Genomic DNA, 25,071 nt, shown 5'->3' on the forward strand with positions numbered 1-25,071 from the left:
TTATTAGGTTTACTAAACCAAAGTATCTTTGAAAATAACCTTCTCTCTAGATGAGAGATGATCTCTAATACACACATGGACACTCACCAGTGACTCCCAAGGGACGGATGGTGTACTCATTGATTGTGAAACCCTTTTCTAGGGCATGAGCCCTCATATTCTTATTGAAAATATCACTCCCAGTGAAATAGAGAACACCACAGTAATACTGATCTTTGGGTATCAACCTAAAAAAAATGGACAGTAGATACATTTTTTTACCATGCATTTCAAGTTTAGCAAATCTAGGACTCCTAAAATCAATAAGGAACAAAATACCAAAGATAAGCCTAAGTGGTCTAATAATTTGAAGAGAAGACTATCATGAGGTAGACTGCTCAAATCACCCCAACCTTGTAATTTGTTTAGGTTTCTGTGAACTTTGTTCTGAAAGAGATGTGGAGAAATGAAACTGCATTATCACTTATTACAACTAACTTAGCCCAGGCAGGAAATGACTTTTGAGCTGTGGAAGGCATCATGGTGAGGTGCAAATCTAGAGAAAATAAATCGGAGTCTGTAGACAGTCATTATTCTTTACGTACTTTGGAGCTAAACATTGCATTTGGCAAGAACATATGGCTCTCGGGAGTAAAAAAGGCTCTAGATATGAATGTGAACTCCAAGATACAAACAGGGAGGGAGAAAACGAGACAAGTTTGGAAAAGTTAACAGGTCAGCAACAAAGTCTGAACAATACCTGATATCAATTCTTCTGTGTGGATATTCTTTTTCATCATTTTTACTGGGAAGCTGGCAAACACCCTAAAATGAATATTTTAAACCAAGTTTAAAGATGTTCTAAACTTAAGGCTTAATTTTAATCAAGTAAAACACAAGGCCATTTTTGTTTTTAATGTTAGCAGCTCTAGAATTCTGAGCACTTTTAACTTAGCAGCTTCTGTGAGCAATACACTATCCCCATCTTTCTATTACACTTCATGATAATTAGAGAACTATACAAAACTGCAAATAAGGATTCTCTTTATGAGGATTTGGCCTTTGTGTGATTCTAAGCAAGAAACTAATCAAAGAAAACACTGAACACGAAACACAGACATCAAAATAAACAGAAGAGAGCAACGTGGAAGAAACGATGATTATGCAGGAAGAAGAAAACAAAAAAGCTACCAGTATAGTCTCAAACAAAAAAGCTTCCAGTAATAACGGAAGATATTCTATCCATGAAGTAAGAACAGAATACTACAGAAAACCCTCAGGGAAAGGTTTAAATCAAAATTTAAAATGATAGGTAGCAGAAGTAAAAGAGTTTGAAATTGAAGAAATCTCTCAGACACTAGAAGGGAGAAAGACACGGAAAATAAGAAAAATATGAGATCAGAAAATGAGAGGATCACTTTCTTCCTTCACAGGTAATTTTTCATTATACTTCTACAATTTCCAAACAAAAGTTATCCAAGTCTGTTTTATCTTTTCCCTTTCCTGAAAAATGGACAAAAAATCTGGACTGGTCAGCAACCCATACATATGTAAAACAAGATATAAGCACCACCAAATTTCCAATTAAAAGTATCAAATGCTACATTCTAAGAAAAATACACAAGTGACAAGCTTCTGGTCCTCAAGAGTGGTCAAGTTAACACATGCCACTAAAAGCCATACTTTTTCACTCAGCAAAATAGAAAAATTAAAATCTAAACTAATTCTTTAGCTGTTCCTATGGAAGAAAGATTAATGAAATATGTTTACCTTCAAAATATGAAACCTACCTTCTTAGGCACTAACAAGTTCCAACTCAACTTCCACCTTCAAGTGGATCAGAAGTCATTTCCACCTGGAATTACCAGGAGGTATTACCTTGCGGATGCGGATGTCTAGATACCACAGGGAATGATGTTGCTGTTTGTCACATCAGTAATAGGATTTTATCTCATGGCTTTGTTCCTTTCCTCAAGGCTAATTTTATTTCCTGCACTTTTTCTGAAGTGCTAATGTTAAAGAATTTCTCTGTTTTACTGTAAATTCTGTATTAGATTGAGTGGATTAGCTTTGTTTGGCATTTCATTTGGGTAGCTTCATACTGAGTGTCGGAAATAAAGCCTCTTTCATTTCCTCGGGGTAGCCATGGTATCTCCTATTGTCCCTTGAATTCTTACTGCAGATATTTCACAGAAAATCACCCAAGGCCAAACTTGCACAAAATACTGAAATTTGAATGGCACTCACCTTATATAAAACCAATAGTTAAATGCAGAGGAAACTTTTTTTCTTCTGAGTGTTACTATATTCACAGGAATATAGTATAGCTCAATTATCTAAAGACTATGATTGCACAAGATGATCTGGAATAACCATGGCTTTCCTAAGGTTTGATTACTATTAGCTTAAAGGAATTTGTGTCTTGCATATAACTTGAAAAACACATGAAGAGGCATACCTTTAAGACTAGTAAGTGGTGATAGCAAGAAGAGGTTTTGCAAAAAAAGGGGATATGGAATGAGAATGGTTTATTTCACTACCTAAGTTGAATTCATTTTGCAGCCAATTTCCTTTTAGAAGTCTAGAGCTCTTAGCTTCTTTAGATATCTTGCTCATGCTCATTCCCATAGGCTTGGTGCTTGGACTCCTGCCTGGCTATCTCTTCCCTCAGATACCTGCTTAGCTAACTCCCTATGTCATTCCCTAAGTCTCATGTTCTCAATGAGGCTGCCTCCAACCACACTATTTAATACTGCCTCCTTCACTCTCCTCTCCCCTACACCCTGTTCTTCCTTTTTAAAAAATAACACTTACTACCCAACCTATTATATAATTCACATATTTATTATGTTCATTGTTAACTATCAGTCCCTTCCCACAGTCCTCAAATATGAGTTTTACTTAAATTCATGGCTACATCCCAAGCTTCGAGAACAGTGCCTGGAATGGAGGACATGCTTGTATGTATTTGCTGAACTGACTGAATACAACTGCTGCCCTGGGGGTGCTCACTCTCCACATTCTGTTCTCCTTTCATGGCACCATCCTCTCTCTTTCTATGCCTTCTTTTGTTCCCCAATCTAACCCTTACCAGGTCACCTGCCTCTACTGACCCATTTCCACACAGATGACATCTTATATTTGTGCAGCTCTCTTTGTACAACTCTTGGAAGATCCATTATCTTTGAAGTTGTGCAAATTCTTATTTGTACATCAAATATTTGTACAAACTCTTCAAAGTTTCCACATATACTATTTAATTTTGATCTGCATAACGGTCTTCTGACGTAGGGCAAATATCAATTTTAAAGATAAAACTCAGGCCTTTTAGAAGTAAATCCACCTTCCCAATGCCATACAGAGTATTAGTAATGGAGCCAGAATAAGACCCTCTATCTTCTGTATCCAAATTTATTCTTCTATAATGAAAGATACAAACCACCTCTTACCTGTCTCTAAAATTGATTTGAAAGTTGACCTCGAGTGCTTCTCTTCCTAACAATGATTACAAATGTCAAAACAGCATACTCAACTATGGTATTTTTTTAAGTTCCAGGGACTATGAACCACAGGTATAACATCCAAACTTTGTCAAAAACCACCCACTGAGATGGATTCCTATGTCGCAACATAAAGGCCTTAGTTTCTTGTTCTTATTGTCACCTGAATCTTCTATACTTTAAAAACAAGTAAACAAACCCAGTCTTCTTGTTTTTTAGCCTGTTTTCTTCTGGAAATATGTCTGGGGGATGCCTTTCCTGGCAATACCGGTAGATGTGCTGCCAGATGTATGATTGAAAGACAGGGAAGTCAAGATAGGGTCTATCCTAGGATGGGTGAGTGGCCTTAGTATTCTTTCCTGTGGCACATGTACTGGGATAACCCAAGTCCAACACTATCAACAAGATCACAAAGACTTGGCTACCCACCACCTTTCCTTTTCAGGTTACATCCAGCCCACTAGATTATACTTTTTCCTTTTTTTTTTTTTCCTTTGGGAGGGAGTCTTGCTCTGTCGCCAGGGCTGGAATGCAGTGGCACAATCTCAGCTCACTGCAACCACTGCCTTCTTGGTTCAAGCGATCCTTCCACCTCAGCCTCGCCAGTAGCTGGGACTACAGGCGCCCGCCACCACGCCCGGCTAGTTTTTGTATTTTTAGTAGAGATGGGGTTTCGCCATGTTGGCCAGGCTGGTCTTGAACTCCTGACCTCAGGTGATTCACCTGCCTCAGCCTCCCAAAGTGCTGGGATTACAGGCGTGAGCCACCATGCCTGGCCCTTTTACCTTGTATTCTTGCTAGCTGGATTCCTATAGCTTCTGTTGGTTTTTCCTCTGGATCTCTCTTCGAGCACAGCAGAACACCATTAAGATTATAAAAAAACATCTTCTGCCATGGTAGTGTGGAAATACCTTCCTGGTCATTAACTTTGAAAACAGTTGGCACACTTCCCAGTAAGGATTTCTAGTGACTTTCACAGGGATGATACTTGAGAAAGATTTAGGCCAGAGAGGTCCCCAAAATATGCCCAGATGTAGCAAGACACTTTTCTACTGTGCACAACATCCAACTTGTCTAGCAGATACTGTTTTTAGGATTTTATCTGACTGAATATTCTTAAATGTAAGATTCATGCACATTCATTTTGAGTGAATTAAAATCCACCTAAATTTGAAAAGGCTATTCATGGGGCATACACAAGCCCTATTTTTAATACCATCTCATGTATGTATATACTTTTGGGAACAGAGTAAGACTTCAAAACTTGACAGAGTCAAGAGAACAAATCAGAGATTTAATTTCCAAGACTGACTAGAACCTTTACTTTTATCTTTCCAAAGTTCGTTTGGAAGCATTGTTAAAGTGTGACCAGCTTAGAAAATACACTTTCACAGCCCACTAATATCACCATGCTGAACTTAATGACATGATTTTTTGTATGTGTGTGGGTTAAATATACACAACATACAATTTACCATCTATTGGCCATCAATTTTTTTTTTTCTTTTTTGAGATGGGGTCTTGCTCTGTCACCCAGGCTGGAGTGCAGTAGTGCGATCATGGCTCACTATACCCTCGAACTCCCGAGCTCAAGCCATTCTCCCACCTTAGCCTCCCAAGTCACTGGGATTATAGACATGAGCCACTGCGCCTGACTACTATTTTAACCATTTTTAAGTGTACCATTCTGTGGCATTAAGTACATTCACGTTGTGCAACCATCACCGCCATCCATCTCCAGAATGTTTTCATCTTCCCCAACTGAAACTCTGTGCCATTTAAACAGGAACTCCCTATTACCCCCTCCTTCCAGGCCCTGGCAAACACCACTCTACTTTCTGAATGACATGACAATTTAATTATCTTTCTCAACTATCTTCTAGTTTTGGCTAAAACTCTTGTCAAATCTATGCACTGAGACTCTTACTAATTTTAGCACATCCACTCTCCAAAAGCACAGTCTCTTTCCTTTCAGTCATATCACCCGGGAAATGTGGGGTGTGGAGAAAATGGACTCAAATGATATATATAGGTGACAGAACACTAAATGTCACCTTAAGAAAGAAGAGGCCCGGGCACAGTGGCTCATACATGTAATCCCAGTACTTTGGGAGGCCAAGGAGGGTGGATCACTTGAGCTGAGGAGTTCGAGACCAGTGTGAGCAACATGGTGAAACCCCACCTCTACAAAAAATACAAAAATTAGCCAGGTATGGTGGTGCGCACCTGTAGTCCCAGCTACTAGGTGGGAGGATTGCTTGAACCCTGGAAGGTGAGGCTGCAGTGAGCCATGTTTCGCCACTGCACTACAGCCTGGGTGACAGAGCAAGACCCTGTTTCAAAAAAAAAAGGAACTAAGAATCTTAATTTTAGGCTGGGCACGGTGGTTCATGCCTGCAATCCCAGTACTTTGGAAGGCTGAGGCAGGCGGATCACCTGAGGTCAGGAGTTTGAGACCAGCCCAGCCAACATGGTGAAACCTGGTCTCTACTAAAAATACAAAAATTAGCTGGACGTGATGGCAGGCACCTGAAATTCCAGCTACTCGGGAGGGTGAAGCAGGAGAACTGCCTGAACCCGGGAGGTAGAGGTTACAGTGAGCCGAGATCTCCCTACTGCACTCCAGCCCGGGTGACAAGAGTGAAACTCCTTTAAAAAAAAAAAAAAAAAAAAGAATTGTAATTCTAGATTTCTATCTGCCTTCCTGTTGGTGTTTATACAGAATCATTTATTAATCTGCTTTTAATCCACTAGCCATTCATCTTGAATTATTAAGTCTTAATTCCCCCCCAATCAACTTCCCTCGTTATCATTCCATGTAACATGTTTCTTCCCCTGAGTGTTCTATCACAGACCCTGATGACTTTTCTTTCTTTGGGGTTGAAATAGATTAATATTTTTCAATCAATTCTAACTACTTTAGTTACTGAAGAATTCTGAGTCAGAGAAGATGAGAACCATTTGCTATTTTAGGGAAAAACTTACTGTGTGTCAAAGTCATTACTGGTATTTTCAAAAAGCAGATTATGCCTAATTAACCATTCTTTTTTTTTTTTTTTGAGACAGAGTCTCGGTCTGTCACCCAGGCTGGAGTGCAGTGGTGCAATCTCAGCTCAGAGCAACCTCTGCCTCCCGGGTTCAAGTGATTCTCCTGCCTCAGCCTCCCGAAAAGCTGGGACTACAGGCGCACACCACCAAGCCCAGCTAATTTTTTGTATTTTTAGTAGAGACGGGGTTTCACCATGTTCGCCAGGATGGTCTTGATCACCTGACCTTGTAATCCGCTGACCTCGGCCTCCCAAAGAGCTGGGACTACACCACCGTGCCCAGGCCTAATTAACTATTCTGATGACACGTGTTATTTACAAGTGGAGAATTAAAAGAAAATTCTTTCCTAAAATATTCTGAGAGTAGCTATGAGAATCAGGCATCCTGCTGATTATTTTTCTTTCTTTTTTTTTTTGGCGGAGTTTCTCTCTTGTGGCCCAGGCTGAAGTGCAGTGGCACGATCTCCGCTCACCGCACCTCCGTCTCCTGGGTTCAAGTGATTTTCCCGCCTCATCCTCCCGAGTAGCTGGGATTACAGACATGCGCCACCACGCCCGGCCAATTTTGTGTTTTTAGTAGAGACAGGGTTTCTCCATGTTGGTCAGCATGGTCTTGAGCTCCCGACCTCAGGCGATCCGCCCGCCTCGGCCTCCCAAAGGGCCGGGATCACAGGCGTGAGCCACCGCGCCCAGCCCCTGCTATTATTTTTCTTTAAAGTCTCATGGATGCTCTATTTGGTGACTGTAATTCAAAGCTACCATGAAGTCACACACTCAGAATGGTTACTGAACAGTCTCCAAGTTTTTTTTTAGATGTGCTAACTCTAACAAGTACTTACCATGAACTTTGTCTCACCCTTCGACAGGGTATCTGTGATAAAATGAACCTTTTGTAACTGCTCCACAACCTGATGTAACAGTTTTGGCTGTAGAATCATAATTAGGGAATAAGAAAAAGAGTAATTACTTTGTAATGGCAAGAAAATATTTAACAATATTTTTAGAGACACAGTCTTGCTATATTGCACAGGCTGGAGACTGTGCCATTCACAGGTACAATCAAGGCAAACTATAGCCTTGAACTCCTGGACTCAAGTGATCCTCCCACCTCAGCATCCAGAGTACCAGGAACAACATCATGCCTGAATAAGAAAACTTTTTTTTTTTTTGGCAGGGAATCGAGCCCAGGAAGAAAACATTTTTAACATGAGTTTTCTGATTATTTATGGAGAAATCTCTATTTTATTTTATTTTATTTTATTTTTTTTAGATGGAGTCTCGTTCTGTTGCCAGGCTGGAGTGCAGTGGCACGATCTCGGCTCACTGCAACCTTTGCCTCCCGGGTTCAAGCGATTCTCCTGCCTCAGCCTCCCGAGTAGCTGGGACTACAGGCGCGCACCACCACGCCCGGTTAATTTTTGTATTTTTAGTGGAGACGGGGTTTCACCATGTTGGGCAGGATGGTCTTGATCTCCTGACCTCGTGATCCACCTGCCTTGGCCTCCCAAAGTGTTGGGATTACAGGCGTGAGCCACCGTGCCCGGCCATCTCTATGTTTTCTAATGTTCTGAGCAAGTACTTTTTCCCTCTAATAGAAAATTCATCTTATCAAATGAAACATATTTTTAGAAACCACTGTTTAAGGTATTACGATTGTAAAAACAATGATCAGTTGTATTTATCTGTTTCCTTAAATCAAAGAGTTTTCCTGTTCTTGAAATGGCTCACGGGGAAAAAAAAAAATCAAAGAGTCAGCTGTTTCACCTTCCAAAGGCATATATTCTAAAATAAAAAATGTTTTGCCTTCACAGGTTTTCTAATAGAAGTAAGGTTTCTCAATATTTCATTTTTTAAGATAAAATTTAATGAAAATCTGATTATAGTATTTCTAAACTATTTATCACAGACAGTAAATCGTTCTAAAACTATTGTATTCAATATTATCTCTTTCAAATGTTAGACTGTCCTCCCAGCAACTCATGGAAGAATAATAGGTATCCCTTTCGAGAAATTTGCCTTTCGCAGAATTCAATCAGTACAAAGCTCTTCAGACTTTTCAGGAAGGCGAAAACAAAACTTATTCTGAAAATACCCAACTATCACTTAAAAAGTGAAATTCACTGTTGTGTAAGACTGATCACCATTGATTATAAACTCTGAGGCACCTGTTTGGTTGATTCTGAAGTGAAGCTGGGATGGGTCAGGAGAACATCCATGTCACCACTGGACTCTGCACCTGCGATGACAGAAGACACATATGAGATTGTCCATGTAAATGTATCAATTGGGCAAATGGAACCAAGCTGATGACACACAGAAGAGCCTTACTTCTTACAGCCTAACTTTCTATTTCACTGTGCTTCATAGTCAGAATTAGTTAAAAGATTTCAATTTTCTGTCCAACTATTCAGGTGTATTGATGTAGACAGCAGAATCTGTGATGACAACAGTAATCGGCATTAGATATACATTGCATACAACGAGTTAATTTAATGTATTAAAAATGCACCTAAGTAACTACTCAATAATGAATAAAAACAATATTTTAAAATAGCTTTAAAATACACCTATGAACAACTCTATATGTAAAAATCTCAAATTAAACAATATACTCTAACTCTATAAAGGTTAATCAGAAAACTCATTTCGGCCGGGCACGGTGGCTCATGCCTGTAATCCCAGCACTTTGAGAGGCTGAGGCCAGAGGATCGCTGAGCCCAGGAGTTCGAGACCAACTCAGTCAACACAGAGAGACCCAGGCGCTCTCTTTTTTTTTTTTTTAAAAGAAAACTCATTTCAATTCTTATGATTGAACTCAATTAATAGATCTATACTCTACAACCACATAGCTTCAGGCAAGTTATATACAGCTATTTAAACCTTTCTTTTCCTATATTCTATGAAATTCTGTCTCCACTGAGATGGAATTTTTTCATTTTACTTTTTTTTCAGTGTTGCAAGTGAGGACTCTTCATTCCTCTAGACCTCAAGTTTTCTTATACGTAAACTACTAAAAACTACTTCATATGCTATTGTGTAAGTAAATAAGAACATATGTAAAAGCATCCACTATAGTGCCTGGTATACAGCATAAAAGAATCCAATCTATCTCCTCCCTTTCATTTTGATAAGTACAACAGAGGCCAAACACACTTTTGGTAACTAAAGAGCTTGCAGTGTCTTTGCGATCCTCCCACTTCAGCCTCCCAAAGTGCTGGGATTACAAGCATGAGCCACAGTGCCTTAACCAAATATTTAAATATAAAGAAGGCCAGGCCGGGCATAGTGGCTCACACGTGTAATCCTAGCACTTTGGGAGGCCAAGGTGGGCGGATCACTTGAGGTCAGGAGTTCAAGACCAGCCTGGCCAACATGGTGAAACCCCTTTTCTACTAAAAAAAAAAAAAATACAAAAATTAGCTGGGCATGGTGGTGTATGCCTGTAACCTCAGCTACTCGGGAGGCTGAGGCAGGAGAATTGCTTGAACCTGGGAAGTGGAAGTTGCAGTGAGCTGAGATCACACCACTGCACTCCAGCCTGGGCGACAAAGCGAAACTCTGCCTCAAAAAAAAAAAAAAAAAAAAAAAAAAAAGAAGACTAGACTGAATGTGTACTGGACATCCATGGAAGCTATTTTAATCAAGAAAATTCTATTGCCTTCTCTTCTTCTCATTTCCTTCTCCTAAAAGCTAGATGTCTTTCACTGTCCGCCTACCAACAAAAATGTTTCACTTTATTTAAAAAAAACAAAAACAAACTGTATGAGCAAAGAAACAGAAACAACCCAAGGGTCCATTAATAGTGGGCTGGATAAATAAATGAAGTATGATACATGCATGCAACTGAATGTTACACAGCTACAAAAAAGAATAAGGGGCCGGGCATGGTGATTCATGCCTGTAATATCAGCACTGTGGGAGGCTAAGGTGGGCGGATCACTTAAGCCAAGAGTTTGAGACCAGCCCAGGCAACATAGTAAAACCATGTCCCTATCAAAAATAAAAAAAAAAATTAGCCGGGTGTGGTGGCACGTGCCTGTGGTCCCAGCTACTCTGGAGGCTGAAGTGGGAGGATCACTTCAGCCCAGGAGGCGGAGGTTGCAGTGAGCCGAGATCACACCACTACACTCCAGCCTGGGTGACAGAGAGGGACCCTATCTCAAAAAATAAATAAATAAGGAAGTTTTCTATATATTGATATGGAAAAATCTCTAGGATGTTATTTGTAAGTGAAAAAAGCAACGTATAGTATTGCATATATATTATGTAACTTTATGAAAGAAAGGGAGAAGAAAGAAATAAAGATGGTATACTAGTATTTAGTTGTATTTTCATGAAGAAACATTACAAGAATCCATAGGGAAGTGGTTCTTAATGGGACTTAGCAGGCAGGAGTAGGAAAGAGTGCACAGGGACTGTGGAAGTGAGATGTCTTAGAGTATACCTTTTTATGTGAAAGCATATAACCATACAACATACCCCAAAAAAGTAAAATTAAAATAGAAATAAATAAATCCAGGAAGGCTGTCATAGCCAACATAGCATGCATTTGGCTTGCTGTGCTTCCAAATCTACATTTTGAAAATACAGAATCCCAGTTCCCACCTAAGGAGATTCTTATTTGCAGAAGGGTACAACAATATGTATTTTTTTTTAAGTCCTAGGTATTTCTGATGCAGACATACTTGAAAATCTGGTTAACTTCAGTTCTCTCATTTTGCGAGTATGGAATCTAAGATCAGGAGAGACATAATAGTGGTAGATTTGGCCTCAGACCCCAGGTCTTTTGACCCCAGTCCAATGTTCTTTCTACTGATCGGTGAGTATGGATTTAGTTTTCTCTCTCCAACTCTAGATTCTTACATCAGCTACCCAGAGTATTCCTGATAGGCCATCACCTACTTCCTAGACAAAACTCCATAGGTGGCCAGAGATTCAGTTCAGGTATCTACTCTATCTACTCTAAAATGTTTCAAATAAGGTTTTTCTATTCCAATTTTAAAAGTTAATTTCTTTTTTTTTGGAGATGGAGTCTCGCTCTGTCACCCAGGCTGGAGTGCAGCGGCTTGATCTCGGCTCACTGCAAGCTCCGCCTCCCAGGTTCATGCCATTCTCCTGCCTCAGCCGCCCGAGTAGCTGGGACTACAGGTGCCCATCACTACGCTTGGCTAATTTTTTGTATTTTTAGTAGAGATGGGGTTTCACCGTGTTAGCCAGGATAGTCTCGATCTCCTGACCTTGTGATCCGCCTGGCTCGGCCTCCCAAAGTGCTGGGATTATAGGCGTGAGCCACCGCGCCTGGCCAAAAGTTAATATTTTTAAGCATGTATGAGCTTTTCAACATTTTAAACCAGTAAGACACCAGGATTATATGGTTCTTACTTTGCTCACATTCACACACTAAGCAGAACTCTTCTGATGAACCCGGTTGTTGTAAGAATTGGTTTTGAACTGGTACTTCTAAGACATTATTCTTAGCTCTCTTATAGAAAACTTGGGCAATTGGGCACGGTGGCTCACGCCTGTAATCCCAGCACTTTGGGAGGTCGAGGTGGGTGGATCACGAGGCCAAGAGATTGAGACCATCCTGGCAAACATGGTGAAACCCCGTTTCTACTAAAAATACAAAAATCAGCTGGGCATGGTGGCACGTGCCTGTAGTCCCAGCTACTCAGGAGGCTGAGGCAGGAGAATCACTTGAACCCGGGAGGCGGAGGTTGCAGTGAGCCGAGATGGTGCCGCTGCACTCCAGCGTGGCGAGAGAGTGAGACTCTGTCTCAAAAAAAAAAAAAAAAGGAAAAAGAAAGGTAAATTAACAAAACTACCCACAACTTCATTATCATCTAGCCAAAAAGCCAAAGACAACCATTACTAGCATTTCAATATACTTAAAGTCATTTAATAAACATCGTTAAAACTAGTCATTAAAATATCATCCTATAATAAAATCAGGATGAATTTCCCCTAGTTACATATTCCCATCTATAAACAAATACCCTTAACTAATACTACTGGGTCTTAGCGAGTCTATGAGGTACCACAAATTACATCTTTTTAATCCAAATTCTTCCCACATATTAGGCAATTTTAACATCAGGGCAAAAATAACCCAAGATTAGGAAGTATGTTACCTCTTCTGAAACTGCCACAGACCGTAGCAATGTATTCAGAATCCACTTTTTTAACTTCATTTAGTACAATATCCTAATAGAAGAAAAATTAAGTCAGTATTCCCAAAATGGCTTTTCACCAAGTGACACTCTCAATTCTAATCAAAGAATATAATTTGACACATCTTACTTGCATTTGTAACATCTCTTCACGAGGAATTCTTTTCTCAAAGTCCCCAAAATATCTATAAAGACAGAATAAGTAGACAAAAGATTTTCGTAAAATTTAAATCTCCTTAAAAATTAAATTGCCTTTTATAACAATTGTCCGTGCCATACCAGCAGATCATTCTCACAAATCAAGGCTAGAACGAATTCATTGAGATGACAACAGCAAAATTGGGGGTGGAGTGAATGGGGGGAGGTTTATTCCTAAACTGGATAAAAATCCTTAAGTGTCATCCTTTGTAATATTTCAAAGGCTCCATCTAAACTTATTTGTAAATAAACTATGTGTTCATGTAACAAGAGTAAATAAATATATTTAAGTTAGGGCATTATTTTCAAAGTAGACTGCTGTCTACTGACAAGGCAAGGGGTTACAGTTTACCGCTCTTATATCCTGCAAAATTATATTTTCAAATACTATCCTGCAACATAAACTCAGACAACAATATGCTAAGTGAAAGAAGTCAGTCACAAAAGACCACATACTATATGACTTCATTTACATTAAGTGTCCAGAATAGGCAAATCCGTACAGACAGAAAGTAGATGAGCAGCTGCCTAGGTCTGAGGTGGGGGTAAGGGGAGGTAATGGGGGAATGACTAGTAATAGGTACAGGGTTCTTTCTGAGATAACAAAAATGTCCTAAAACTGACTGTAGTGATGGTTCCTACACTGTGCACAACTCTGTGAATATACTAAAAGTCACTGAATTGTATATTTTAAATGGATGAATTACAGGACATATGAATTACATCTCAATAAGGCTGTTAGGAAATTCAGTGTGAAACAGCAACTAAGCATATGCTTCAGCATGATGAAGCGCCTATTCACAGCCAATTCTCAGCAAACCAGTTCTTCAGAACACCTCCATTTACTACAGAAATGCCAGGAGAGCAAGAACCATACCATCCAGGTCTCTTACTGGCTCAAGATTTTGGAATGGGAGTATAAGTTTAAAATATTATGGTAAAGCATCAACAGGAAAATTCAAAAGGTAATTAGGACTGAATCACTCACAACACTATATAATGCCAGAAGAGATACATATAGTGCTTATGCACTATAACTGTAAATAATTAGAAAAGGGGTTCCCAGACTATATCTGGCACACAAAATAATTATTGATGCTGATATAGAAACATGCCTAGTAGTTATTCCTATATGGTTATTTAGGTATGAGGTTTGCCCTTTTTTTAAATTTAGTTTTTCATATTCATGTCCTATCTTCTCGGGTAGACTATAAACTCCTTAAAAGCTACACTCAACCTCTCTGTATCTTTACCCTAGACCTAGTGTAGTGCTTTGTACAATGTCAGCATGAAATAAACACCCGCTGACTGCCTGATACACTCAGTCTTAGGTATTTTAAGAGGAAGTTCCCTGCTAAAGTCAAAAGAATAAGGGAAATCCTCAAAACAAGTAAACTAGAAAGCAAAAGTGAAAGCATTGTGTGAACACAGGCAGATACTCTGTAAGAGTCCACAAATCTTAGCACTTCTGAATAGGAAAATGGTTGTGGTTTAGCTACGTTTGAAGAGTCCTTCTGGTGTATAAAAGAATGTCTATAAAAAATTTACTTTTATATCTCAAGTGTCAAAAGAAAATCTGCCATCTTACTTCAGCCCAATTCGCTGATGATGGTTCAATTTATCTTCATTTTTTCTGAGATCTGTATAGAAGATAAATAAAGTTGACATGTTAATTTAAATGCTTTTTGGGGGGAAAATGCTAAACTCAATGACCCTTTTTATAAAGAACCACCTGGGGAACAAATACATTGAAATGACTGAAAACACAATGAGACAAAAATTTCAGATATGAAGAGCTAGATAAAAGTGACTCTTCAGGGCCAGGCGTGGTGGCTCACACCTGTAATCCCAGCACTCTGGGAGGCCGAGGCGGGCGGATCACAAGGTCAGGAGTTCGAGACCAGCCTGGCCAACATGGTGAAACCCCATCTCTACTAAAAATGCAAAAAATTAGCGAGGCATGGTGGTGTGTCCCTGTAATCCCAGCTACTTGGGAGGCTGAGGCAAGAGAATCGCTTGAACCTGGGAGGTGGAAGCTGCAGTGAGCCGAGATTGCACCACTGCAATCCAGCCTGGGCAACAGAGCAAGACCCCGTCTCAAAAAACAACAACGACAACAAAAAAAACCAGAATCACACCAAATTTTACTGACTACAGCAAAAATCAACCTTATAAGAACCAATATGGTTTAATTTATTGTTAAGAGCAACAGTAGTAACCATAACTTCTGAATGTTTTCTGATTAACTAGGTTTATTCATATTGTTTATTTGTTCTTTCACTCTTTCATTCCATTAGTACTGAGTAGTAGATTTGTGCAGTCGTTGTGCTCAAAATCCTGTTGAGCCGGGCGCAGTGGCTCATGACTGTAATCCCAGCACTTTGGGAGACTGAGGTGGGAGGATCATGAGGTCAGGAGTTCGAGACCAGCCTGACCAACATGGTGAAACTCTGTCTCTACTAAAACTTCAAAAATTAGCCAGGCGTGGTGGTGCGCGCCTGTAATCCCAGCTACTCAGGAGGCTGAGGCAGGAGAATCACTTGAACCCAGGTGGCGGAGGTTGCAGTGAACCAAGATTGCGCCACTGTACTTCTGGGCAGACAGAGCAAGACTGTGTCTCAAAAAAAAAAAAAAAAAAAAATTCCATTGAAAGGAAAATTATTACTGTACCTGCATTTTTTAACTTAAGAATTGTCATAACATCCCATATTAAGTCTAAAAGTGACTCAGTTCCATTCAGGTGTCCCTTTACTGGGCATGAATCCAGCTGTGAGCCTTGTTAAACAGCAAGATAAGCATGCTTCAAAAGCAATTCCTACAAGCCCCCTTATAGTCACAAATATACACATTCCCTCTGGAGATATAAAATGGAGAAAAATAAGCATCTTTATGAAATATAGAGCACTTAATATTTCCTATGGTTATGTGCACGTAGAAAACGCTAAAGTATACAACTAAAACTGAAGAAGTGGAAATACTGAGTATGTTATACAGATATAGTTACAGATATCAATAGTTGTATTCCTTATGTGTGAATTGTGAAATATAAAAACCAGAACAGTAGATCCTTGACACTCCCAAGAGATGCAACTCAATACCTCCAAGAAACCCACAGATTCTTGACCTCTTTAGCCAATCAATTCTCTCATTTAAGCTGTCTATACCACAGGCATCAAAGCATAAACCCTGTATGAGATGCACATGTAGAGTTCATTCTCTAGCAATGTGGCTCACACAAATTCTTAACTTAGTAATACTACTAATCATGCCTCATAAGAGTTGGTTACCATTTTTAAGTAGTACTTACTATGTACCAAGCACTCTAAGTGCTTTACATATTTTATTGCACTTAATTGTATGAGGCAGAAATACCCATTTTGTAGGTGTGAAACTGACGCAATAAGGTCATCCCACTCTAATAAAGTAGTGGAGGTGGGATTCAAAGCCAGGTCAGTCTCCAAAACCTGCCTACCTAACCATTGGGCTGCTTGCAAATACTCACAAATACTAAATCCCAAATGCCATGGATATGCTGTAATGAATCCATATGTATACATACACCCATGAAAAGTATAAAGAGATAAATTACATGTAAAGGATTACTATAGTTAAGGAAAACGTTTTGTAATTACTTGTTAGGTTCTATTTTTATCTTTTCTTTGAAAGCAAAAATTCCTTTAATAACCATTACAAATCTCTTACAGAATCTTTTTCAATAATATATAACTTAGCTTTTAATCTGATATAAGATTTTATTGCCTAAAATTTTATTAAAGAAATAAAGGGGGCCAGGCGCGGTGGCTCACGCCTGTAATCCCAGCACTTTGGGAGGCTGAGGTGGGCAGATCATGAGGTCAGACCAAGACCATCCTGGCTAACACAGTGAAACCCTGTCTCTATTAAAAATACAAAAAAAAAATTAGCCGGGTGTGGTGGTGGGCGCCTGTAGTCCCAGCTACTTGGGAGGCTGAGGCAGGAGAATGGCATGAACCTGAGAGGCAGAGCAAAAAAAAAAAAGAAATAAAGGCAATTTAGATATTTGAAAAATCTGCAAATGATAACTATTTCATTGCTTTTAAGTCAAGAGGTTGGTTCTTGGTCTTCTTCTTTTTTTTTTTGAGACAGAGTCTTACTCTGTCACCCAGGCTGGAGTGCAGTGGCACCACCTCGGCTCAATGCAACCTCTGCCTCCCGGGTTCAAGCAATTCTCCTGCCTCAGCCTCCTGAGTAGCTGGGATTACAGGTGCCTGCCACCACACCCGGCTAATTTTGTATTTTTAGTAGAGATGGGGTTTCACCATGTTGGCCAGACTGGTCTTGAACCCCTGACCTCAAGTGATCCACCCGCCTCCCAAAGTGCTGGGACTACAGGCATGAGCCACCACGCCTGGCCCTGGTTCTTGGTCTTCTTAGTTTTCTCTGAGTTAGTTACAAACCTAAAAATGTTTATGATGGTAATATAAACTATACCCTATATCTACTGTACTACAGAGTTATAAAGAAAATCTTATCATTTGTATCTACTGATTGAGAATGGGTTTTTCAAGTTGAAGTTTGTTAGAGCACTAACGGTCCTTCAGGACCATATTTAATCTGGAATTAGTGACCTACAGTCATACTCACCTTCTAGTGTTTTAATTCCTTCATCTACAAACTTCCTTGCAGCAGATGGACTATAAAAAGAAAAGCATTATCTCAATATTGGGTGAAACTTGGGATCCTTGTAACAACCATGTCTTAATAGTAAGAAGAGTTGCTATTAAGCTAAACAAGACCTGCTAAAATGTTGCATGGCTACGTTGGTAATGTTCAACTGTATCCGAAGTACGAATTATTGAAGCTTCAATCATTAGGAAGACAACTGTGAACTCAGACATAAAAAGGATGTCTAAGCAGCTGCTGTCATAGTGCCCATGTACAGATGGCACTTGAAAACTGTTCATTCATTGAACTAAGATTTACTGAGGGCCATTATGTGTCAGATACTTTCCTGGGTGCTGAAAATGTAGCAGGAATAAGAATATAAGTGGGTAGATAGAGACAATAGTTAGTTACATAAACAAGAAAAAATCAGGTGGATAAATTAAAATAGAATGATATGACAGAATGGCTGGGTCCTACTTTAGACTGAGTGGTAGAAGGTCTCTGAGATGGTATCTAAGCTGAGGTTTGAATGACTAAAGAACCAGCTATCTAGGGGATCAAAGAGAAAAACATTTTGGGAAAAGGAAACAATTAGTGCAAGGGCCTTAAGGCTGGCATGAGCTTGGCCTGTTCAAGAGAAGAGAAAAACTAGGATGCATAGAGTGATGTAAGTGATGGTATGAGGTGCTATGGAACAGTACGCAGGTGTTACACTCTACTGTGCTTTTAGAGCCATGGTGATAGGTTTGGATTTTATTCTGAGTGCAATGGAAAGCTATTAGAGGACACTGCACAAAGCAATGATAAAATCTGATTTAGGTTTCTAAAATATCACTTTATTCATATAAATAAATCAGAATGTCAGAAATGACTGAAGATGCTCTTATAGGATGGGGACAGAAGGAAGCTTACTGATTAACCAAATTTCTCTCTTATTTCATAAGGAAGGACACTGAAACCTAGAAAGATGAAGCGATTTGCTAAGGTCACAAATCTAGCTGGTGCTAGCTCTAGACCATTATCCAGATTTCCTGACTATCTTCTCACCGTACCAGTTTACAGCATAATAAAGCAGGAGCGGGGAACAGAAAGAAATGCATACACACACATATAAACATACAAGCACAATAGTCTGGGGCCACAGTGTTTCGGGACAAATAAACCTGTATCATTCAGTAAGCTATGCAAATATCATCACATTATATTGTGATATAGAAACTGATACTGATGTTAGGAAGGCAATGCAGCATAGAAGAAACAGAACTGAACTCGGAGTCAGAAGATATGGGTTCAAATCTGGCTCTGCCATGGTTACTCATGTTCTATATTCAACTTTCAGTTCTCTTGCCTAGAAAAAAAGGATAATAGATGCTCTCTAAAACACCTTGTGGTTCACACCTATAATCCTAGCACTCTGGGAGGCTTAAGTGGGAGGAAGGCTTGAGGCCAGGAGTTCAAGACCAGTCTAGGCAACATAGGGAGACCTCTTCTCTACAAAAAATACAAAAATTGGCCACACATGGTTGCGCAAGCCTGTAGTCTCAGCTACTCAAAAGGAGTACTAAGGCAGGAGAGTCATTTTACCCCAAGAGTTCAAGGTTACAGTGAGGTATAATAGCACCACTGCACTCCAGCCTAGATAGCAGAGTAAGACACTATCTCTAAAAAAAAAAAATTTTTGTAATTCTTCCAGTGAAAATTTTATAACGGCCTTGAGTCCCCAAGCAGTCATTTTCATTTTCAATATACTAGGTTTAAGAATTTAATATGTTTTAGAATAACTTTCACTGAAAATGCTGCCATTTAAAGAACAAATCATTATATTTAAAGGAATGCCCCATGCCATAAAGATGAGAGCACTAAAGCCTTAATATTTCAATGTTAATCTTTACTTCAGCCAGTGTCAAAAAAGCCCACCTTGGTACCAGCTCAAATTTTAAGATAATAATTCCTTCATTTAAAAATGCTTGAAGCTGGGCAAGGGGGCGTGCACCTATAATCCAGGCTACTCGGGATGCTGAGGAGGAAGAATCACTTAAGCCCAGGAGTTCAAGACCAGCATGGGCAACATAGCAACCCTGTCTCAAAAAATAATTTAAAAAAAGCTTGAGGGCTTGTTCCAAATTCATGAGGTGCTATGATAAATATCATGCTCAGAGAAACAAAAGAGGCCAAGCTGGAGCAGGAAATAGATGCACACGGAGGAAGTGGTAGTGGAGTTCAGAGGAGGGAGAGGTTCTTTCTGGCTGGGTAACCAAACTGGTTTCATGAAGGAGGTAACATCTGCCTTGGATGGGGACCTTACACTAGAGACACTATCTGAAGAATCGGCCTCAGATCATAAGCTATGGAAGGGTGAACTGTATGGCTAAGGTACAGAGGTGGTGAAGTACAGGTTTTGAGAAACAGCATGTAATTTACTTTGGCTAAGAGGAAAAATAAACTAACTGACGATTGTGTCTGCTTAAAAAATAGTTCTTACCCAATGCCACTAACTCGAGTCAGAAAATTGATGGATGAACTCGTATCATCCTGCCGAATCTTTAAGAAAAAAAAAAGTCTTAACAATGATTTAGGAATGCTTTGAGGACTTAAATGATCTTATTGGAAACATACCAGTCTGCTAAAAGACATGAAGAGCTATTTACATTTGCCTGGGTGACCCACACAAAATTATTCACAAGTAACCTAAGGAGTAATAGGTGAATAACAGAGTAACTGAAGATGTCTCATCTCTAAGTTATCCAATACTTTTAAAAGGTCTATTCTTAACAGATCAGAAGTGATATAATTACTATCATGGGGTGAAATAAAACCATAAAAATGCTTGGGAGAGTGTAAACATAGAAAGTCTAAAAGATGGCCGGGTGCGGTGGCTCATGCCTGTAATCCCAGCACTTTGGGAGGCCGAGGCGGGCAGATCACGAGGTCAGGAGATCGAGACCATCCTGGCTAACATGGTGAAACCCCGTCTCTACTAAAAATGCAAAAAATTAGCTGGGTGTGGTGGCAGGTGCCTGTAGTCCCAGCTACTCAGGAGGCTGAGGCAGGAGAATGGCATGAGCCCAGGAGGCGGAGCTTGCAGTGAGCCAAGATCACGCCACTGCCCTCCAGCCTGGGCGACAGAGCAAGACTCCATCTCAAAAACATAAATAAAGAAATAAAGAAATTCTAAAAGATAACGATCTTTCAGTCAAAGTTTATAATCTCTTTTCTGAATAGTACTGAAAACGATGAGCCAACTCTATTACGGGTGTTAATAGTCTCTTAAATGCCACATAAAACAAGTGAACATTTTATGGAAATAACATTCAAAAAGTTAAAGCCATCAACTCCACTCACCTCATTTCCTGTGAGTCTCACTACAGTGAATGGCATTGGTCACCCTGCAATGACGCTACATAGTGGCCATAAAGGCAGATACTATAATTAATGAAGTAAACAAGTTAAAATTTTACCTTTTCCAGTTTACGTAATTTTCCAGTTGCTAAAAACTCATCAATCTTTTCAGCAATTTTTGTTCCTACTCCAGGCTACATGGAAAATTAGAAATATAAAAGTCATATGAATATAATGCTTATCAAATCACTAAAAGATAAAGTAAAAAGCAGAAAATGAAAAACAAATGAATACCATGTGATAAGGTTTGAAATAAAGGACACAGAAAATTGAACCCCAGTGAAAATAAATTCTCCCAAAGACAGACTGCTTACATGAATGACAAAAGGGAAACTCTGAGAAAATAATTATATCTCATTTAAAATTAACTTTTGTTTTATGGCTACACAGTATATCATTGTATAAATGCATAATAATTTAATTAGCAAATACCCTACAGGTAAACATGTAGATTGTTTCCAATTATTTGACAGTATAATAATATTCATAACTTCCTTTAGAACAGAGGTTGTCAAGCTTCTGCATACATCAGCATCACATGGGGGCACTTCGTAAAACACAGAATGTAAGTCCCACCCTAGAGTTTCTCATTCACCATGTCTGGAGTAGGGCCAAGAATATGCCTAAGTTCTCAGGGGACGCTGATGCTGCTGGCCTAGACACCTTGTTCTAAGAAGTGCTGCTCTGGAACTGCACATTCCAACATGGTACACTAGCCACATATGACAATTTAAGTTTAGATTAATTACAATTTAAAATTCCATTCTTCAGTCACAACATCCACGTTTCAAGAACTCAATGGCCAAATGTGGCTCGTGGTTGCTGTATTGGGCAGCACTTCTCTAGAATCTAAGTTTTGGGAGAGCAGAGATCCTGTCTTTTCATTTTTTTATCCCTAGTGACTGGCATACAGGTGATCAAAAATTATGAATTAATGAATCCTAGTAGATACATATCTCTATTACTTTCCTTATGAAACATACGTCAAAGTGGAATTGCTAGGTCAAAGGATATATACATTCTGACAAAGCAGCCTTCAGAAAGGCTGTAACAACCAACACTTTCATGGGCAATAAATGAGGGTCCTTTTTTTCACATCTTTCTCCACACTGCATGTATTTGATGGGCACTATATAGTGTCTTGTTTAATTTGCAACTTTGGTATCAGTAAAATTGAACTTTTTTCATGTGTATTGAAAAATGTCCTGTCCTTTTTAGTTAAACATTCAGCATGCTTAATAACAGGTGTGCCAGTTATCTCCTACTGCCTCTCAGGCCTAGGTTCACTCATCAATATTCTTGATTTATTTAATGTTTAATAAATGTCCCCAAATTACTGAAAGCATATTCAAGCTTGGAAAACAGCAATTACCAGATAGAAATGAACAAAAGATTTAGGAAGCAGAATAGATTAGAAAAAGGAAACTGCTCAGGCTCATTTCCTGTATCACAATATTTTTTTAAAGGGTAATTATTTTTCCCTTTACACATAGTGCTACAATAATTTTACTCAATAACATACTGACCTCAAGCAATTTAGACCCAAGCTACTTTCTATACCAAACATTAAGGAATAAAAGACAAACTACTCATTCTGGAAATTTCAGATTTCTAGAATTACTGAGAAGTAACAGATTAGATAATCTAAGAAGAATCCATTACTTCCGTTACTAAGAAGGAATAGATTAGATAATCTAGAATAATTTCTAGAATTACTGAGAATTAATTCTAGAATAATTTCTAGAATTACTGAGGAGTAATTCTAGAAATGGGCTAGATAGCAACTCTGTGATTCTTCAATAATTGTGAAAAGGAATAATGATGAGATTTTTACAACCAGTCTTATGCAAAAGGAATTTTGGATACCTTTATATTCTTTTTAGGAATATACCATAAGCGCAGATTTGAGATGAAGTGTATCAGAGCTTTTCAGTTTTTCTCTAAGAAATGAGCAGGCTATTTGCAATAAACATAAAAAAGGAAGTACTGTAGGGATAAAAGAGGAAGTGAATGGAAGCAGGAGTAGTTCCTGAGACTATCAATGGGTCAGTTCACCAAGACAGAAACTCAGAATTAAAGTCTAAAGTAATAACTTACTTGGCTAGTCTATTTAAGGAGGATATACTGATGCTGAGAACTGTCTATGCCACAAGGATTTAAAGCCTATATATCAGAGCATGATTTGTACTGAGTAGCGAAGTCAAGGTTAAGATGTGGCACATGTTGAATGTGGACAATCTGTCACTAAATCACACGATGTCCAAGATTTATGGTAATGTTATGACTCTGAAGGGCAAAAATGTAACGGCAGTTATGGTCCAGGCATGGTGGCTCACACTTGTAATCCCAGCACTTTGGGAGGCTGAGGCAGGAGGATCACTTGAGCCCAAGAGTTCAAGACTAGCCTGGGCAACATAATGAGATCCAATCTCTACAAAAGAAATAAATTGAAAAAAAAAAATATCTGAGTGTGATGGTGCATGCCTGTAGTCCCAGCTACTCAGGAGGCTGAGGTGGGAGGATTGCTTGGCTGGGAGGGTCAAGGCTGCAGCAGTAAGCTGTGATTATGCCACCACTGCACTCCAGCCTGAGTGACAGAGCAAGATCCTGTCTCAAAAAAAAAAAAAAAAGAAAAAAAAGGGCAATTATGGCTCATCTCCTGAGAAGGTTAAAGATAATCAAATATTAATTCTTAAATTCCAGAGGACGTTTGTGAAACATTAATAGGTAAAGAACAAAAGGAGGTGATAACTATCAGGACCTGGACTACTCAAAAGGCATCTCAGGCTGGGTGCAGTGGTTCACGACTATAATCCCAGCACTTTGGGAGGCTCAAGGCGGTGGATCACCTGAAGTCAGGAGTTTGAGACCAGCCTGGCCAACACAGTGAAACCCTGTCTCTACCAAAAATACAAAAATCAGCTGGGCGTGGTGGCGCATGCCTGTAGTCCCAGCTACTCGGGAGGCTGAGGCAGGAGAATCACCTGAACCCTGGAGGCGGAGGCTGCAGTGACCCAAGATCGTGCCACTGCACTCCAGCCTGAGCAACAGGGTGAGACTCTGTCTCAAAACCAACAAACAAAAAAGCCATGATAATGTGACATCTTTCACAAAAGATGAATAAGATATGGTCCTTAAATTTAAGGAACTTTGAATCATTTAGTAAGATTTAGATGAGACAACAATCTGATTATCAATAGATAGACCATCTCAGGATATTCTCAGTGATATTACAGGTTGAGTATCACTAATCCAAAAATCCACATTCCAGAATGTCCAAAATCTGAAGCATTTTGAGTGCTGACATGACACTCAAAAGGAAATGCTCATTGGAGCATTTTGGATTTCAGATTTTTCGGTTAGGAATATTCAACCAAATACAAATATTCAAAAAAAAAAATCCAAAATCCAAAATACTTCTGTTCCCAAGCATTTCAGATAAGGGGTATTATATTACAAATTAACAAGGCATGTGACCCTCTAGAAACTGTGACATAGTACACAAGGCTTCGTGGAAATTACAGAGAACAGGGCTAAATGCCATAAAACAAAAGGGTCTTAATCATGTGCTTATTAGTAAGATCTCTCTGGGGAACACGCACTCTCACTAACTCACATAGGTTCCTACACCTGGGGATCAGAGAAAAATAGGTGGGACCAGATATGCTAGTACCACTTGGTCACTCTTCTTAAAAACCAACACTCAAGTTGAAATTCAACGTGAGTACATGTATATATTGTAACAGAGAGAAAGAAAACTGTAATTACATATATTTTTAAAAATTTTAACCCATCTTCCCCCAAATGAAAACATTTTGAGCTTGAAAAAGTGTGTATGAAACAGCATGAATGTTATTCCAAGAAATCAGGAGTAGTGAAATCAGCCTGTGAGGGTCAAGGCTGCTTCAGACAGGCAAGTTTGGTTTGGAGGGAACCCACCAAATTTGGACACGTGTGAACTCTTCGATCAACATGCTAACTAAACTTACCAATTTCTTAGCTTCAGCTCCACTCTTTATTTTGTGTGGGTATTTTGCTATAACAGATGCTGCTTTTCTATAAGGAAAGAAGAAAAGGAAAACCAATTAGAAATCCAGCAAGGCCTTAATTTTTCTTAAACTGGAATACATATAC

General features: G+C 39.2%; 1 protein-coding gene across 2 annotated transcripts in view; it reads right to left on the bottom strand.

The window, feature by feature from the left end:
- POLB (DNA polymerase beta) overlaps positions 1-25,071 on the bottom strand; it is a 33,831-nt gene that overhangs the window by 1,872 nt on the left and 6,888 nt on the right. The window contains exons 3-13 of one of the 2 annotated variants that reach the window (XM_019032212.3): positions 24,927-24,993; positions 20,997-21,071; positions 20,021-20,079; positions 17,518-17,567; positions 14,483-14,534; positions 12,827-12,881; positions 12,658-12,730; positions 8,692-8,762; positions 7,366-7,452; positions 740-804; positions 88-227 (exon numbers count right to left, since the gene is read on the bottom strand). In XM_019032212.3, coding sequence (XP_018887757.1) covers positions 88-227; positions 740-804; positions 7,366-7,452; positions 8,692-8,762; positions 12,658-12,730; positions 12,827-12,881; positions 14,483-14,534; positions 17,518-17,567; positions 20,021-20,079; positions 20,997-21,071; positions 24,927-24,993 — 794 coding nt within the window. The remainder of the gene's footprint in view (positions 1-87; positions 228-739; positions 805-7,365; positions 7,453-8,691; positions 8,763-12,657; positions 12,731-12,826; positions 12,882-14,482; positions 14,535-17,517; positions 17,568-20,020; positions 20,080-20,996; positions 21,072-24,926; positions 24,994-25,071) is intronic. The other variant, XM_019032213.3, reaches the window with a different exon arrangement.

Source organism: Gorilla gorilla, chromosome 7, assembly GCF_029281585.2.
Source record: "Gorilla gorilla gorilla isolate KB3781 chromosome 7, NHGRI_mGorGor1-v2.1_pri, whole genome shotgun sequence".
Classification (NCBI taxonomy): Eukaryota; Metazoa; Chordata; class Mammalia; order Primates; family Hominidae; genus Gorilla; species Gorilla gorilla.